Source organism: Vipera ursinii (assembly GCF_947247035.1).
Source record: "Vipera ursinii genome assembly, chromosome: 2".
In the NCBI taxonomy this organism is placed as follows: Eukaryota; Metazoa; Chordata; class Lepidosauria; order Squamata; family Viperidae; genus Vipera; species Vipera ursinii.
The window spans coordinates 45,285,534-45,304,531 of NC_139513.1; the positions used below are offsets into that span (position 1 = coordinate 45,285,534).

The 18,998-nt window shown below is 37.8% G+C and overlaps 1 protein-coding gene across 1 annotated transcript in view; it reads left to right on the plus strand.

Moving 5' to 3' along the window:
- ITPR1 (inositol 1,4,5-trisphosphate receptor type 1) overlaps positions 1–18,998 on the plus strand; it is a 248,806-nt gene that overhangs the window by 218,167 nt on the left and 11,641 nt on the right. Inside the window, exons 52-56 of the mRNA XM_083354087.1 lie at positions 174–369; positions 1,670–1,774; positions 3,389–3,525; positions 9,066–9,231; positions 10,799–10,959. Coding sequence (XP_083210213.1) covers positions 174–369; positions 1,670–1,774; positions 3,389–3,525; positions 9,066–9,231; positions 10,799–10,959 — 765 coding nt within the window. The remainder of the gene's footprint in view (positions 1–173; positions 370–1,669; positions 1,775–3,388; positions 3,526–9,065; positions 9,232–10,798; positions 10,960–18,998) is intronic.

Here is an 18,998-nt window from a genome sequence, read left to right on the forward strand (position 1 = left end):
TAGTAAAAATGTGACAAAAGATTGTGCTGTCTTTTCTAAAAAAAAGTAGGTATTAGGATTTTATTTAAAAAGCGTGTTGTTCAATTGTTTATGTAAAGATAATGTAAGTCATAGGCCATTACCCCATTGATTGTTAACTCATTGAATAAACTTTTTGAACTGTCCTTTTCCAGCTTTTTGACTTGGTGTACAGGGAGGAGACCTTGCTGAATGTCATTAAAAGTGTCACTCGCAATGGACGTTCCATCATCTTGACCGCTGTTCTTGCTCTTATTTTGGTTTACCTGTTCTCAATAGTAGGATACCTGTTCTTCAAGGATGACTTTATCTTGGAAGTAGAGAAGCTACCTAATGAGACATTATTGCCAGGTTTGTACTCAATGCTTGACAAACAAATGGCAAAAAAATAATAATAGGGGATTTATCTTGTGAATGCTAATCCCTCTCCAGCCCACAGGCATTTTCTTGCTAAAACCAGTTGTACTTTGGTTTATTTATGTTTATAACTTGACTTCTTAGTATTTGGAAAACTTAACTAATGAGATTGCAAAGCAAATCAGGATCACATGTAGAAATGTATGTGTTAAGAAATATAACTGAAAATAAATGTACAGGTAGCTTGTACAGTCTGATTCAATACCCAATGTATGTTGAAATAATAATGTGATTTGGATGATATATGGTGAGAAATGTAATGAAAAAATCCTTTTCCCCCTGTAAATTATTTGGCTTCCAAATATCACATTTTACAAGAAGATACAGTATTAGTCATATTTATGTGCCCTTCCCCATATCATAAAAAGCAACCTCTATTTATGGATATAATTTCTGGAATATCTTCCATGTATGAATTAATATGAATCCATATGTTGAAGTTCACAAGTGACAATAATCAAAACCTTAATGCACATACAATGGGTACAACATATAATGCATGCAGTGACCCCTCCCCCATCCCTTGCTCTCTCCAACTTCTCTGGACTCAGTCTGAAAGCCTGGAGATGACTTGTATTCATATTTACTTGGAGATGAAAGCAGCTCTTTATGAAATCTGGAATCCTAGCAAGGTTACCCAGAGGGCTAAATGTCTATTTAAGCAAACATAAGTATAGTATTCCTTCACATACCCCAGTCAAATATGAAAAGGTGAGAGTGGGAAATAGGACCACTTGCCTTCTAGCTATTTTCAAACCCAACCCGAAGAGGACTATATACTTGTCACTAAATGCATATGCATTGGGAATTAGCATTGGCCACCTTATGTTATCACAAGTGTTCAAACAAAAGTAGCTTACCTCCCACATTGTTTTTCTGGAATGTTTGGTGGGTGGAAAATGAAATCACTACAGTCTGATTTTTCAACACATGCATAAAAATACTATCTGTTCACTGAATTTAGGCAAGCAATATAGCTTTTTACATAATCAATTATCAGGAATTTCTTATTGTTAAACTCTATAAATTTAAGCAATGTTGGCAGCATGTTTATGTCATTATAACTAATGCTCTAAATTGTTCTTGGTGCTTTTTCAACAGAAATAGTGCATATTTTAAAATTAGTAAGTATTATAATGAGTAACAACAATGTTTGTTTTTAGATGTGTTAGTTACATAACAATTTCAGCATTATTTAAAAGTATTTAGGATGTCTTGTTTCACCCAACTGTAGATCAGCATAATGAAATTAGAGAGCCAATGACTAGAGAGTTCTTATATTCTAATGTGTGCAAAATAGAGGATGGTGAGAATTGTTCTTCTGTTATTCCTTCTACAGGCAAGTATATTCCATTTCACACACTAGTGTGCAGTTATTTTTGAATGCTTCTAATATAATTGGGTGCTTATTCATTGTGGATTTCTATATATCAACCCTCTCAAACACTATAACAGTAGCATGTTTGAAACATGAAGTACAAGGACACCATGCTGTAATCATAAAAAGACTAGAATACTGAACACACATTGCTATGTTCCCTATTGTTACCAGCCTAATATTTGTTGCTGTTGTTAAAGGCAACAAATCAACATTATTTACATGTTACCCTGAACAGTCCTTTCCCAGAGCAGAGTTATATCAACCATTTCGTACAATCCTTCCTCTGATCTCGCACTTTTTGTTGTTTCTTATTTTGGGGGGGGATGAGGGGGCAGTAAAATTACTCATTGTGTTGAAAAGCTAGGAGTGTACATATGAACTCATACAGTATGTTGTAAATTATTTCTGTCCCGAAAAATGAGACATAGGACATATTTTTATACTATTAGAAATGTTTTCTTCACAGCAACAATGCCCAATTCATGTCATCTGAAGAGATCACTAGTTCATTTTTCTTAATGTGTAACATTTACTACAGTCAAAACAAATGCAACGTTTTCTTTGTAGAATGAATCACTCTGAGGGGCCACCAGTTTATCTTTACTAAGTTTAAGAGGCTAAGATGCTGCATTAATTGTGGAAAAATTCTTGCTTCTTCATTAACATTTTATTCTTTCTCAAATGCTATAATCCAATCTTCATCATATAATAATGTAAAATTACTCACATATATCTGTGCATTACTCCCTCTTTTAGTGTGGCCCCAGCTACATTTTTTTTCCTCCACATTTTTCAGTTCCCCCATCTCTACTGCTACCATCGGTAGAAATAACATTCAGGATTCTTTATTCGACTAGAATTATTGTCCAGATGTAGTGTTAAGTGCATGAGTATTTTTTGCTGGAAAATTGGTAGCAGTTGTCTGTGTTTCTGAATTCAGGAAGACAAAATGACATTGCCTCTTCCTATCTTACAGTGGATAGCCTTAGGTGGGCTCCAGAGTTTGTCATAAAGGGATAAGGAAGAACAAGAGTGGGCATTGGAGAATGGGGAGGGGGGAAGAAAGATATTCAAAGTTTTCAGTAGACGAAGTAAATAAAAGTGTGCATCAGAAAAATGTTCAGTAAACAAATTATGTATGTGTAAATTAATTTGGTTGAAATTAGTGGCTACTTACAAGGTTCCAGAATTATAAAAGAATCTTGCTACTAAACATCAATAACATGCTTGCTTCTGACTTAAAATTAGAGATAGTCTAATGTTTCTTCCTATCCTTGCATTAAAATGTGCTTATATTGTTTCTTGTAAAGACATCTCAGATGTAATGCATCACCTTTAGGATGAGAGTAAGACAATTTTCCAATTTATAGGATTTTTAAAAATTTCACACAAAAATCCTGAGTAACCCAAGGAATCACAAAGCTCTGCAAATAGGCTCTCAAACTATAGGGGAAAGGAAAAGAAGCAACAAATGGTCCTTATTTGGCTTTAAAATGTTTGTACAAAATATGGAAGAGATCTTTAGGCTCCCACTTTCTCATGGCCATGTCCCAAACTTCTTTTATTTAATAGAGCTATCTTCTGAAGAATCTGAAGAGGATAAAGAACATACATGTGAGACATTGCTGATGTGCATTGTTACTGTACTTAGTCATGGGCTGAGAAGCGGGGGTGGAGTAGGAGATGTACTCAGGAAACCATCCAAGGAGGTAAATTAACATTACATGTGAAAGGAGTGGTACATGTATGTATGTGGTGGTGATGAAGTATTGAAGATAAATTATTGTAAAAATGTGATATTTTATAGAGCATTAATATTGGGCAAAGTATGAGTATACTATGATGCCAGCTAAATGTGTAAATACTTTGCTAGTAAGGAATGGTCAACGTTGATATTTTAAAAATAGTTACAGTTACTCTAATACAGAATTTACTACTGTTGCAATAATTACATCATATTACCAGGCCAAGAACTACCCCAAATATCCATTTCTTTTACTACCTGTAAACATATTTTTGACCATGAATAGGTTTTCATCAACTATCGCATGAATGCTATAAAACTGTTTCCAACACTACTTTAGTTGTAGAATAATAAAGTTGGCAATAATCGTTCTGTCAAAGCTCCTATTAAGTTCAGGAATCCAAATTAAAATCTTACTGGCTGTCTATGTCAACCTCCAGCTAAATATCCTAATAAAGTCCAGGATTACTTTCATTTCTGAAAAACGTACTGGTTTATTTAATACAAGCAAAAAAAAACCCTAACTCTAAAATTCCAAGGCATCTAACCATAGCTTATAACAATGACATTCCCAGCTAACCTGCCCCCCCTCCCACTCCAGATGTCCATATAGCTCATGTAAAGATATTCTTTTTTTGTGAGAACTGTCTGTTATCTTCTTCCCACCTGCTAGAATGTCCTTGAAAGGTTTCCAGACAGTTTGTTGCTCTAACTGAGACCCATTAGAAAGCATCATCTCCCTTCCCCCTTACTCTAATGGCAAGATGGAAAGAAAGAAGCACATAGCTGCCAAATTTTCACTCTTGACAGTCTAGCCTCCACCTGACTCCATCCAGTGAAGAAGAATCTATCAGTTCACAATGGGGAACTGATTATGTTCAAGCTTGTCATGCTTTTTTAAAAAATATTACGTAAGAAACTGCCTTCTGTTATTCCATGTCCTGCACTCTAGGGCAATCAAAAACATATTTTGTCATACTTCTGTGCAGGTTTCTTTCAGGGCCTCTAAAGTGTAATTTCATCCTGTTTTAATTTCTCAAGACTATATGTTTCCAGTTCCTTCGAACTCTCTTCACAGAACCTACTTTCAAGTCTCCTATCACTTTCTTTGTGCTAATCTCCACCTAGTCCAATTTATCTAAATCCTTCTTAACTGCACATAGTTAGCAAGTTGAAAAAATGAATAACAAAGGATAAAATGAATCTATTTTTGTGATTTAAGAACTATACTGTAGTTGATGCGCCCTAATATTGAATTTGCCCTTTGTTCCACATTTGGTGACATAGCATTGCCAAGCCAGGAATCCCCCTTTTTTAAATAAACATTTTATTAAGTACAAAAGCTTAAAAACATTGAACGTAGTGTATCATCTTTGACATACATCTTTGTCTGAACATTCCATATTGGTAACATTGCATGTGGTACATAAGAAAGTAACTATTACATATTTATATACCGCTATACATTCCCAGTTAACCTTTTCCTACTTATATCCATTCTATCGACTTCCTTCTTTTTCCCTCCATTTGTAAAATTTAAAAGGAAACAGTCTACATTTTTAACATAGCTGAGAGTGTATGAAACCTGATCCTAGACTGGTTTATTGCTCATAATCCAAGCCAAGTTTTTTAGCCCTGTGAATTCCCATATATTGCTAAGCATAATGTGCACCTGACATATACAGAGGAATCCCCTATTTTGATTTGTGTTTCCTAAAAAAGAAAATTTTGCATTTATCTCTGTTACATTTTATGTTTTCATTTTAACTCATTTCTCTCAGCATTTAAGATAGCGTGAACTCATCTTTTGTCATCTAAGATAAAAAAAACCTGTTCCACCTCTTCATCCAATGCAGTAATAAAAACATTTGTGACTACAGGCCCTTCGAAAGGCACTCTTTTCAGTATCTCACTCCAGTTTGATGAAGCATGTTTTTTGAACCAGCTGTGTGTCCAATTAATTGTCATGCCATTCATTGTACATTTAATCTATCTTGCTAATTGAAATTTATGGTTAGTTGGTCAGATACTTTGATGAAAGCAAAATGTAATCTTTCACTAATCTGCAAAAGAAGTTACTTAATCAAAACTGGTATTAGGATAGTCTGGAAAAAATATGCTTAATTTGTAATCATTACTATATTATTTGCAAGTTGCTTATAAGTTGATCATTTTAGAATCTTCCTACATATTCACGCCAGACTGACTGATTTGTAGCTCTCTGGATCTTCCTTTCTTTCTCTTTTGAAGATAGAAACAGTTTTACTTTTCTTCAGTCATCTGGCATTTCACCCATTCTCTAGGATTTCTCAAAGTTACTACATCAAGGTTTCGACAGACTATCAGCAAATTCCATTGATAAACTAAAGGCTATTCATTTGGCCTTGGAGATTCAAACCAGAGTCCCTGACTTATATTTCTGTCAGTTTGACATTTCAATCCTGCCCTTTCATTCTTTTCCTTTACTACTGCTTCATGAATCTTACTTTTTCTTTCTTCACTGGGCAGCTAATACAATGATTCTTCTATCTTTTATTTTAATCATATCTAAATAAACCTTTTTTGTTGTTCTTAGCATTCTTTGCCAAGCTTCACCTGAGTTTCACATCATCACTACAATTCTTAGCTGTTTGTGCTCTAGCTTGATGACTTGCTCTTCTTTGTAGCACGTGTATTTGTTGTTTTCTGCTTTCACAATTTGCTAAGCTTTTGTGCAGCCATATTGCCTTCTGGTGTCTTCCATTTTCTTCCTAACTGATATTGTGACTTGGTATCTTCTTTTCTAGGATCGCCGATTCATCTTGAGCTCCATTTCCTATTAGTTCCTCCTGTTATTGGATTCTATTTATCATATCTCTGATTTATTAATATCCCTTTTCTTAAAATTTAAGACACTCAGTCGGCTACACTCAGGTTTAGATGGTCTTAAGAAATCAGGAATGTAAGCACTAAGGATAGAATTGTGGTATCTATTACATATATAAGTGCCTATTGAGTTTAGGGTATTAAATGCAACAATGTTATATGCAACAAAGAAAAGCGATAAGCAATGTCAAACCAAGTAAAGGCATGAAATGAGAGAAAAAAATGAAAGGAATATAGCTGAATATAATTTGCACCAATAATTTTTGCTATTATTTCTTCATATATTTCAACCCTTGAAAACCATACTTGTTTGTATGTCCATACATTATTTCACACTGTAATTTGTTCTTATCTGTCTCTTTCTGAAGATCTGATCAATTCAGAATAAAAGTTGGAAGGGACCTTGGAGGTCTTCTAGTTCAGCCCCCTACTCAAGCAGGAAAACTTAAAACATTTCAGATAAATAGTTCTCCAATCCCTTCTTAAAAACATCCAGTGTTGGATCACCCACAACTTCTGGAGGCAGGTTGTTCCACTGATTAATTCTTCTAACTGTCTGAAAATTTCTCCTTAGTTCTAGGTTGCTTCTGTCCTTCATTAGTTTCCATTCATTGCTTTTTGACCTGCCTTCCATCCAACCCCAACTTTCTCAGGCTTTTCTTTCCTTTTGATCCATTCAATGTTCCTTCCTATAATTGTTTTTTAATTCACTCATCCCCTCTAAACATCCAAACCGCCTCATTGTATATATTATATACTAGTAGTTCAGTCTTTATTCAAAAGTAATCTGTATTCATTTAAGCTTTTCATTCTTGACTTTTTTCTTCCTGTTTTACTACATACATTGTTTAAATATGCCATTTCCACTGCATTCAGTTATTTCTATATTTCTTCTGATATACTTTCACTTCCATTGAACAAAGAAGATCAAAGTATGCTCTTATGTACACCCACTTTCATATGTTTCAAGATTCATTCCTTGCAACAGAGGACATACTATCTCATTTGTGTGTCTTCAGATATATACCGTATATATATCTACTTCCCTGTCTTTATAAACATTCTACCAAAATAAGCAAGTTCCTTCAGTTGCTCTAGTTTTACATCATTTGTGTATATTATAACATTTATTCTGTTTTTCATATTGAAATAAGGGATCTTGCTCTTTGATGCATTATTTTTATCCTTGTTGCATAATACAGTCTATCTAAGATTCACTGCAGATTATTTGGATTCTCAGCCAACAACACAGCATTATTTGCATTCAGAGTTTACATACACTCACTTCCCCACCCAATACACCTATAACATCATCACAGTCATTTCTTATATATTTCTACATACTATACTTTGATATATTTTGTATTAAACCATTAAGCATATCATACACCCCTCCAGAAGATGGTAGAGGACAGGAAGGCCTGGAGGAACGTTGTCCATGGGGTTGCGATGGGTCTGACACGACTTCGCAACTAACAACAACAACATCATACACCCATGTCTTACTTTCTGTTTTATAATCCACAAGTACAATGTAGCATAGTTTGGTATCTATTGCACATAGAAATAGGAAACAAAAAATAGAAAATAAAACCTATAAAATAGAAATGATTTAGCAGAAAAGAACAACCTATATGTGGCATTTATATATCAGTCAATTTAATTTACATCAAAGGGCCCCAAAGCAAGTTAGAAATATAATTTAAACTTGGCAATAGATATACATTTTTACAATAAAATGTTTAATAAATATATAATAGAGTTAAAATCCCAACTCATTGATTTGTTACTACGAGCCTTGTTTTTTATCAACATATTTTAAAAATCTGGTTGTGCTGCTATAATTTTAGGATTTTTATCTGCAAATATTTTTTTACATACCAATATTTCTTCCTGGTTTGGATTTTAAAATAGGCCAGATAATTTCCTGCTGAAGACGCTTATAAAATTCACAGTACAATTAAATAGTATCCACCATTACAATATCAGTAGCATTACAGGGACAAAATCTTTGAGAGATGAGGTTTTTTTTAAAAAAATCTCCCTTATACCATATTTGATAGCAACACAAATAATCTAGCTTTTGAAAAAGCTATTCTTTATTTACTTAAATATGAGTTATTCATATGTTTAGGGAATTGAAATATATACCTGTAGTTAATTCCCAAAATTACCAGGCTAACTTGATACTTTAGTTTTTGCCATTAATTCCTATACTCCTGCATCTTGAAAAGTTTTATGGGACTGTAATTTGGATCACATATGCTAACAATAATGTAGTGCAGGTGAAATTTTTAAGACCCGTTTTAAATATCCAAGTTGTGTACCCAAGTTGTATTATTCTGTTGGAATATAACAAAGACCTAGTTAAGCAAATATATGTTTTTAAAACAGGGAAGGATGGCTTCAGGAAATCCCAAGTGAATCCTTTGTAGATATGTGGTTTAAAACAGGTGACTTAAAAGATTAGTCATAATTGGCATTCATCCTGATTATTTATTCTCCAGAGGTATGTCATCAACAATTCATTGTATCAAACAAAGGCATCTATAATGTTCACTGATCAAGTAATAGTCTTCTTTGTAGCTTTGTTTTCTTTAATATTTTACACTTACAATTAGAAAACTATCTGCATTTTAGGAACCTCTCTTTGCTGCAAGAGTGATATATGACCTCCTCTTCTTCTTCATGGTGATCATTATTGTCCTTAATCTGATTTTTGGAGTCATTATTGATACCTTTGCTGATCTAAGAAGTGAAAAACAGAAGAAAGAAGAAGTTTTGAAAACAACATGTTTTATTTGTGGTAAGTGTCAGAATCAGCAAGAGTTCAGTTCTAGGCAAATATAGGAATGTCTCCATTCCTCAAAAGAAATGCACACATTTTTGTGATTGAATCAACATGTATGAATGTTTGTAGGGCGGCTTGTTAATGTTAAGGCTTTGACAGAGTCCTTTCTGAAGGCTACTGACTTTAGTTGCATAGGGTAAGAGGGTAGGGTTCTCATGGATTGGCTGAGATTAAAAAAAAATAGGAATACACGGGCAGTTCTAACATTAGAGAGATGTTCGAGGTAAGATCCCCTAAAAATTTGGTGCTGATATAATTGTTTTATAAATTACATTAAAAAATTGTAGTTAGGACTGAACAACATGGCAGCTATGTAAACAACTCAGACTGTACCTATACTTTAGATCTGACCTGGTAGAGACTGAACAGGAAATAGAATTATGGTGGAGAACATAATGAAAATGTGAAGCCAGAGACTAGCTGCTGTAAAAAAAAAAAGACAGATTCCATGCATTGAAAAGCTAGGAAGGGACTCAAAAATAGAACTGCCAATGTAACAATGCCTTATACAAATATAAGGTGGGAACTGGAGTACTGTGGATTTTATAGAACCAAAAAGTTAAAGAGCAAATCTGTCATTAATCTTTTTCGAACCCTAGCCTTATGAGGAAGAATTGGAGCAATTGGAGCTGTTTAGCTTTAAATAAAAATAGGGAAAGATACACATTTTTAAAAAGTAAATAAAATGTAACTTGGAGGAAAAAAAGCTTTTCTCCTTCTCTTATCATGTCAAAACCTGAAGGTCATTTTGAAAAGTTACTATCACCATCTAACCCCTGACTTTCCAAATGCATTTTATTGATTACTGCACTAATTATCTGATCCAGGGCTCTTCTTATGTTTGTTTGTCCTTAATCTTCACACACTTATAAATACCCAAAACAGAAATAATTAATCCTCAGCTATTGGTAGAAAGTCTCTGCATATCATAAGTCTTCATTTTCTATACAATTGTATGTATCCCAGAAAGTGAAGTTTTATGAACCGTAAACCATCCAGAGACATTGGCTGAGATTGGCAGCCATTGAAATTGAGCAAACAAGCTAACAAATAAATAAAATGTGGTGGTTCATAATGTTTATAATGAAGATATTTAAGGGCCAAGCAATATTCATTTGAATCTTATCAGGGGGAAAAAAGTCTACAATCTATAGCAGGGGTATCAAACTGCCGGCCCGCCAGCCAGATCCGTCATCCGGAATCCACGCCTACCCTATTGCCGGCAATGGCAAAACAGTCCTGATACGTCTCGAGATGTCACATGACGTCGTGAGTTTGACATGTCTGATCCATAGGTAGTCTTACCTGTTAAAATACAGTAAAATCATGTAGTGCCTTCTGATCCTTAAAGAAAGCTGTTTTGAACAGTTTTAGATTGTTGGGTTGTCTTTAAAAAAAAACTTCAGTGGAATCCAGTCCTCCAGTTAACCAGTCAATGCGCTATATGAAAGCATATGCTGTATGTGGTCGAATATTCTTCCTCCAATTGTGTTCAGAGGTTGTGTTTCATTTTCCTCATTAGGTTTGGAAAGAGACAAGTTTGATAACAAGACAGTGACTTTTGAGGAACACATTAAAGAGGAGCACAATATGTGGCACTATTTATTCTTCATTGTGTTGGTAAAAGTAAAAGACTCTACAGAATATACAGGGCCTGAGAGTTATGTAGCAGAAATGATAAAGGTGAGTTTTGCCGTACTCTGTGTGAAATATGGCTTGTTCATACTTCTTTTAATTCTTCCAATGCCAGAAAGTCTGAATTCACATTCTATGAAGATTTTAAAAGATCTGTAATGAGCATTGATCCATACGTCTTTATTTTTTTTCCTGTAGAAAAGCATTCTTCAGAACAAGTATAATTTGTTTTCACAAAATTGTCACAAAATAATGTCTTGTCAATGTCTGACATTTTTGCAAACTCAATGTGTGGCCACCCATATTCTTTGGGCACTCAATATGTTGGATCAGGTCCATAGTTGGCATGGTGGTTGTGAACTCACTGTAGGCTGCTTCCTCTTGCGGAAGGAAAGAAGCCGGGTAGAAGTCACCTAGCACTACTACTAGGTGGGCAGAATTTGGAGATGAAAACATCCCCTTCTCTGCCATTGAGTTTTCATAACCTAATCCAAGTGTTCTCTCTCATGTGCAACTTAATTGGGAATACAAATAATTTTATTATGTTTTATTATGAGCAGACTTGGCATTTAACAGCAGCAGCCAAAGCCCTTGGACTCCAAAGATCTGAAATTGTGGATCCCAATTGTGGATCCTCAATTAAAAGTTGAGAGTTGGAAGAGAGTAGTTAGTTGAAGGCTCCTAAGTCATATTTTCTGAATGAAGCTTACTCTCAGCCTTCTGTCATGTCTTTTCTTATGAACGAAGGAGAATATATATGTCAGGATATTGTTGTAGGATCCAATCTGGGTCGGTCACCAGGACCAGAGTTTTCTAGCAGTAAAATCTGACAGTTCGGAAGACAAAACCTAGAGTCCCAATGACAGATCCAGATTGGATCCTACAATATATTTTCTTGCACGTCATAATCAAAATTCCATTCTTTTGTGACACCCCCCCAAAACAAAGAAAATACTGACCAATACCTCCAGCCTATAATTCCCTATCTATCTAAAGTTAGAATTAGATTGTATTAAAGCAGGTGATTCTGGGTTAAATCAGCATCTCAGATTTTGTTGTTGTTGTTAGTTGCAAAGTCGTGTCCGACCCATTGCGACCCCATGGACAACGTTCCTCCAGGCCTTCCTGCCCTCTACTATCTTCTGTAGTCCATTTAAGCTCACGCCTACTGCTTCAGTGACTCCATCCAGCCACCTCATTCTCTGTTGTCCCCTTCTTCTATTGCCCTCAATCTTTCCCAGCATTAGGCTCTTCTCCAGTGAATCCTTCCTTCTCATTAGGTGGCCAAAGTATTTGAGTTTTAGCTTCAGGATCTGGCCTTCTAAAGAGCAGTCAGGGTTGATCTCCTCTAGGACTGACCGGTTTGATCGCCTTGTAGTCCAAAGGACTCGCAGGAGTCTTCTCCAGCACCATAGTTCAAAGGCCTCAATTCTTTGGAGCTCAGCCTTTCTTATGGTCCAGCTTTCACAGCCATACATTGCAACTGGTAAAACCATGGCCTTGACTATATATACGCACTTTTGTTGGCAGGGTGATGTCTCTGCTTTTTAGTATGTTGTCTAGATTTACCATGGCTTTCTTTCCCCAGGAGCAAGCATCTTTTAATTTCTTGGCTGCAGTCCCCATCTGCGGTGATCTTGGAGCCCAGGAAAATAAAATCTGTCACTACCTCCATTTCTTCCCCATCTATTTGCCAGGAATTGAGAGGGCCAGAAGCCATGATCTTGATTTTCTTAATGTTGAGTTTCAAGCCCACTTTTGCACTCTCCTTCTTCACCCGCATCAAGAGGCTCTGTTGGATGGATAATATAGTATTTTCATCTGGCTGTTAGACCTACTTCAAATATTGAGTAGCATTTGAATGTGTATAGATCCCAAATGCCACCCTTGAAAACTTATACTATTAAAAAATATTTCCTAAAAGAATGTTGCATTTTCCAATTAAAATTAATTCATTGTGAATATGACCTCTGTTTTAACTGTAATTATATTTTGGTTATTCTAATCACCGAATTGATCATGGCAAGATTAAATTCATTCAATAAAAGCTATGATTTCATACTAAACTGGTTAAAAGATTCTTGAAACAGATCTAAAGTACAATGATCACATAATGGTGCTGCCATTATCTTCATCTTTGAGGTTATTAAACTTCTAAAAAATGTATCTGTGGGAATCAAACGAACTGAGCTAAATAAGTCTTCTAGTTTTTGCTTTTAGACTCTCTTTAACAGCAAATGGGACATCTTTCCTGTTTCTTTATATTTCTGTATGTCAATTTAAGGATTCATCTTTAAAGAATCTTTTATAAACACCTTTAGAGGCAGAATGCCTTTGTTTTGCCAAATGCTCATTTAATCCTGAATTCAGCTTCCTGATTAGCATAAAGTACTGACGAGCCAGGAACATGTTTAATTTTTCTCATGCCTTCTACCTCATCACAAATCTATCTGGGTGAAAAATTCCACTGAATGTTTGCCTCCATTTATTATAAAATACATGCAGTTGCCCTTGGAGGACGCATTATGCAGCATATATTAAATGTTTTTTGAAGATAAATCCCCTTAAAATCTCTCATTATGTAGTCCATTCTGCTTTGAATTCTTTTAAGCTTGTGTCCTACTTCTGAGTATTCCCTAGATAATAGCTTCTTTTAAAAAGTGTTGTGAGTAATCGTCTGACAGTAGATTAATGGTTTAGGAAAGCTTGTCACCTTATCTTGTTCTCACAGGGCTAGAAAGTTTTTAGAATGTAATTTTGTATTTAAGTCAAAGGATTTGCCTGTAAAAATAATTGCATGTTGTGTTTGTAATGGCATATAACTGACAAAAGTTTTGTAAACATGTGATACCACATATTAAGGATTTTTTGATACAGAAAACAGCGTGACTTTTTAAAAATTTAGTAACCATTCACACAGCAATCTAGCAGGATTTTTTAAGAGAAAGATGGCCTGTTTTCTAAGTGCATGTGAAAATGTCAAACAAGCAATTGTTACCAGAACTTTTTATGCAACAAAATGCTTTTAAAAAAATAGCTACTCCATGTTCAACAAGACTTGTTTTGAATAGAATAGAAATCTGGAAGGGACCTTGGAGGTCTTCTAGTCCAGCCTCCTGCTCAAGCAGGAGAACCTATGCCATCTCAGACAGGTGATTGTCCAGTCTCTTCTTGAAAATGTCCAGTGATGGAGCGCCCACGATTTCTGAAGGCAAGCTATTCCACTCGTTGATTGATCGTCCTCACTGTCAGGAAGTTTCTCCTTAATTCCAGGTTGCTTCTCTCTTTGATCAGTTTCCAACCATTGTTTCTCGTTCTTCCCTCTGGTCCTCTGGTGAACAACCTGACTCACTTTTTGGCCAAGGTTATTGAGAGTGTGGTGGCGCATCAGCTTCCTCTGTTCCTGGAGGAAACTGATTATCTGGACCCGTACCAATCGGGTTTCAGGCCCGGATACAGCACGGAGACGGCATTGGTCGCGCTGGTGAATGATCTCTGGCGGGCTCGGGACAGGGGTTGTTCCTCTGTCCTAGTCCTATTAGACCTCTCAGCGGCTTTTGATACCATCGACCATGGTATCCTACTGCGGCGTCTCAGGGGGTTGGGAGTGGGAGGCACCGTTTTACAGTGGTTCTCCTCCTATCTCCTGGGCCGTTCGCAGTCGGTGTTGACGGGAGGGCAGAGATCTGCCCCGAGGCCTCTCGTTTGTGGAGTTTCTCATGGGTCGGTTCTCTCGCCCCTCCTGTTCAACATCTATATGAAGCCGCTGGGTGAGATCATTCGTGGTTTTGGGGTGGGGTATAATCAGTACGCTGATGATACCCAACTTTTTCTTTCCACCCCGAACCAACCCAGCGATGCCCTCGCCGTGATGTCCCGTTGCCTGGAGGCGGTCCAGGTCTGGATGGGGAGAAACAGGCTTCGTCTCAATCCTGCCAACACTGAGTGGCTGTGCATATCGGCATCTCGGGCTAACCAGACTATTCCACCTCTAACGATGGGGGGTGAGGTGTTACCCCCCGTTGATAGGGCTCGCAACTTGGGCGTCCTCCTGGATTCACGACTCAATTTTGAAGACCATATAGGAGCCGTGACCAGGGGGGCTTTTGCCCAGGTTCGCCTGGTGCGCCAGTTGCGACCCTATCTGGACCGAGATGCCCTACGCACAGTCACTCATGCGTTCGTGACCTCCCGTTTAAACTACTGCAATGCTCTGTACATGGGGCTACCCTTGAGGACCACTCGGAGGCTTCAGCTGGTGCAGAATGCGGCCGCGTGAGTTGTGATGGGGGTTTCCCGATACTCCCATGTAACACCTCTACTCCGCGAGCTGCATTGGCTCCCGGTTGCCCTCCGGGTGAGATTCAAGATGCTGGTGATGACCTATAAAGCCCTAAATGGCTTGGGTCCGGGTTATCTGAGGGAACACCTGCTGCCGGCATCAAGCTCCCTTCGTCCAGTGCACTCCCACAGGGAGGGTCTTCTCAGGGTACCACCGGTAAGAGATTGCCGGCGGACAACACCCAGAGATAGGGCCTTCTCTGTGGGTGCGCCCTCCCTTTGGAACCAGCTGCCAGTGGAGCTGAGGACTGCCCCCGACCTCCGTTCATTCCGCCGGGACCTGAAGACCTGGCTCTTCGAGCTCTCTGGCCCAGGCTGAGAATTTTAATTTTAATTTTAACTGGGGTTTTATTTGTTCAGGGATGGATGTAATTTTTTTAATTGTTTTTAACTTTTGTATTTTTTGTTTTAATCACCCTGTAAACCGCCCTGAGTCCTTCGGGAAAGGGTGGTATATAAATATAATAAAATAAATAAAATAAATAATTTTTTTCTTGTGGCAGTCCCATAGATACTGGAATACTGCTATCATGTCTCCCCTATTTCTCCTTTTCTTTAGACTAGCCAAACCCAAGTTCCGCAGCCATTCTTCATATGTTTTGATCTCCAGGCCAGGCCTTGGATCATCTTAGTTTCTTTTCTCTGAATTTTTTCCAAACTCTCAACTTCTTTTTTGTGATATGGTGACCAAAATTGACAGCAGTATTCGAGGTGTGGTCTTACTAGGGCTTTATAAAGCGGTACTAATACTTTGCGTGATCTTGATTCTATGCCTCTGTTTATACAACCCAAGATTGTATTAGTTATTTTGGTTGCTGCTACACGCTGCTGGCTCATAGTTAAGTGATCGTCCACTAGGATTCCAAGGTCCCTTGTATTCCATGGAAAGAAGCTGTAGGTCCATATATCAGTAAAAAAAAGGCTTTGCTGGTTATCTCGTGACCTCTCGCCTGGACTACTGCAACGCTGTCTACATGGGGCTGCCCTTGAGGACCACCCGGAGGCTCCAACTGGTACAGAATGCAGCCACGAGAGTTGTGTTGGGAGTCTCCCGATACTCCCATGTTACACCTCTGCTCCGTGAGCTGCATTGATTACCAGTTGTCTTCCGGGTGAGATTCAAGGTACTAGTAATGGTATTTAAAGCCCTACATGGCAGGGGTCCGGAGTACCTTAGGGAACAACCTCCCTTCGCCCTGTGCGTTCCCACAGAGAGGGCCTCCTCAGGGTGCCACCGATCAGAGAATGTCAATTGGTGGCCCCCAGGGGGAGATCCTTCTCTGTGGGCGCCCCAGATCTATGGAATCAGTTACCGGTTGAGCTCCAGATGGCGCCCGACCTTCGCTCCTTCCGTCACGAGTTGAAGACACATTTATTTGAACAAGCCGGCTTGCCCTGATGGGGGATGGGTTGGGGTTTTTTTTATTGTTATGTTTAATATATGTATTTACTGTTTTTAGCTTGGGCATATGTTTAATTTTTTTTTAACTTTTATATTTTTGTATTTTTTATATGTCTGCCCTGTTCACTGCCCTGAGTCCTTCGGGAGAAGGGCGGTATATAAATAAAATTATTATTATTATTATTATTATTATTATTATTATTATTATTATTATCATCATCATCATCATCATCATCATCATCATCATCATCATCATCATCATCTCAGGAACTACATCACCAGTAACTGTGCTTGACTTGTTTTGGCTATCAGGGTATTGAAAGGGTATTGAAAATACCAGATTCTCAAACTGAATGAACCCTCAGAGTCTCCCAGAAAATAATAGCAACTCCATCAGCATTCTAGCTGGGTGTGTCATGGCTGGTGCCAAACCAGAAACCCTCTGAGTACCATTTCAGAGAGGGAAATGCCTCCTCGTGCTTTGCCTGGTCTCAGTCATGCATGCCAGGTCAGCTCTCTCATCTGGGATTAACTTTAATAAAGACCAACCTGGTATTTAAAAGCACCAGCTGGAGTACAGAGCTGCTCAAAATTTAATAACTGGGAACTGGAGACAGAGGCAGGGAACTGGAACATGGGACCTATAAGAGCTTTGTGTTTGGGTCCCCATTGAGCAGCCCACCCCGATTCCCCCAGTATCTCCCATTGCCCATTACTACAACAATCAATCTTATTCTTATCTGCTCTTATTTCCCAAAAACACCTCCTCATCCCTGCTCACTCTCCATCATGGCCAAGGTCCTGTCACATCATCCATTCATACCCTGTTTCTCAGGGTATCAGATTGGCATCAGGGCAGTGCTGTCAAGCACTCATTGCTAGCACAACCACATCCTAATCTGCAATCATCTAAGACAGTGATAGCGAATCTTTTAGAGACCGAGTGCCCAAACTGCAACCCAAACCCCACTTATATATCGTTGGGTTCTGGGTGGGCATGGCCCATTGGGTGTGCGTGGCTGCGGTGCTAACGGCAGACTCGGTGGGACTAAAAAGTTCAATCAATCCATTCCAACTTTGCGAGATCTTTTTTTTCCCCTGCGAGAAGTTGAAATTGATTGATTGAATCTTTTTTTCCATACAATGGCAGAGGCCTAAAGTGAAAAGGTTTTATAAAACCCAGCTGAAGGCCTAGTACTGGGGCAACGGTGCGCGTGCCCACAGAGAGGGCTCTGTGTGCCACCTGTGGCACGCATGCCATAGGTTCGCCACCACATATCTAAGAAGATCAGTTGCGACCCCACCTTCCTTCCATCGTTCATAAAGTTCATTCACGAATTTCAGGACTGCATAAGGACTGCAAACATTTCAAAAGGAAAGTGACATTAAACAATGGGACATTGTGCAAGTGAAAAAAAAATGTTACAAGGCTTAAGACTACAGGCACCTTTTTTTCTTTTATTGGTATAGTGCAGAAATACTCTTTCTGGATTTTTTTTTTAAAAAATCTATTATGGACATTTTCATAGAAAGACAAGATACACAGGGGTTTAATATGCATTTAATGTTTCCAGTTAATTTTATAGCTGTAACAGTTGTCTTTAAAAAAAATGGGTGTGCCACACCATGCTGCTGCAGGATAGAACAAATCCATTCTGCATGTATCTAGTATTGTCTGCCCTCTAGAGGTATAGTTGTTATCTACATTTGCCATGGCAAACTGATGTTTTGTGTCAACCTGTTGTATCATCGCTTCATTGATCAAAGATAAAAATGGCATGGTCTACAAAGCTGACCACTTGCATGATCATATGTGTAAAATCAATTTGTGTTTTTTTTTAATTGTAACTGGCCACAAATATGGATCTTTCTCACTTCAAGGACTGTTTCTTGCTGGTTTGGTAGGTAGGCTAGTTATCAGGTTCCTGTGGTTGCCATAAAAATTAATGAAACAAGGATTGGAAGCCCTCAGATGCTGAGATAGAATTATTAGTATTTTCTACAAATGACTTACATGAAAAACTCTTTCAGGCTGAAAAGTGCAGATCTGACTGCTGTAAAATTTAAGTGGTCCTCTTATCGGCTCATTCTTTTTTCTGATCTATATGTTTAATCAGTTTTATTTCTCTTATAACATGCCTCTGTATTTTCCTGTGGTTTCAGGAAAATTCATTTTAATCCTTTCTTCTGGGTAGTGATTTAGCCAGCTAAACATTAATTGCCTACCTTACTAGAGTGAGCGCCTGTTACTCGTCCCAGCTTCTGCCAACCTAGCAGTTTGAAAGGACGTAAAAAATGCAAGTAGAAAAATAGGGACCACTATGGTGGGAAGGTAACAGCATTC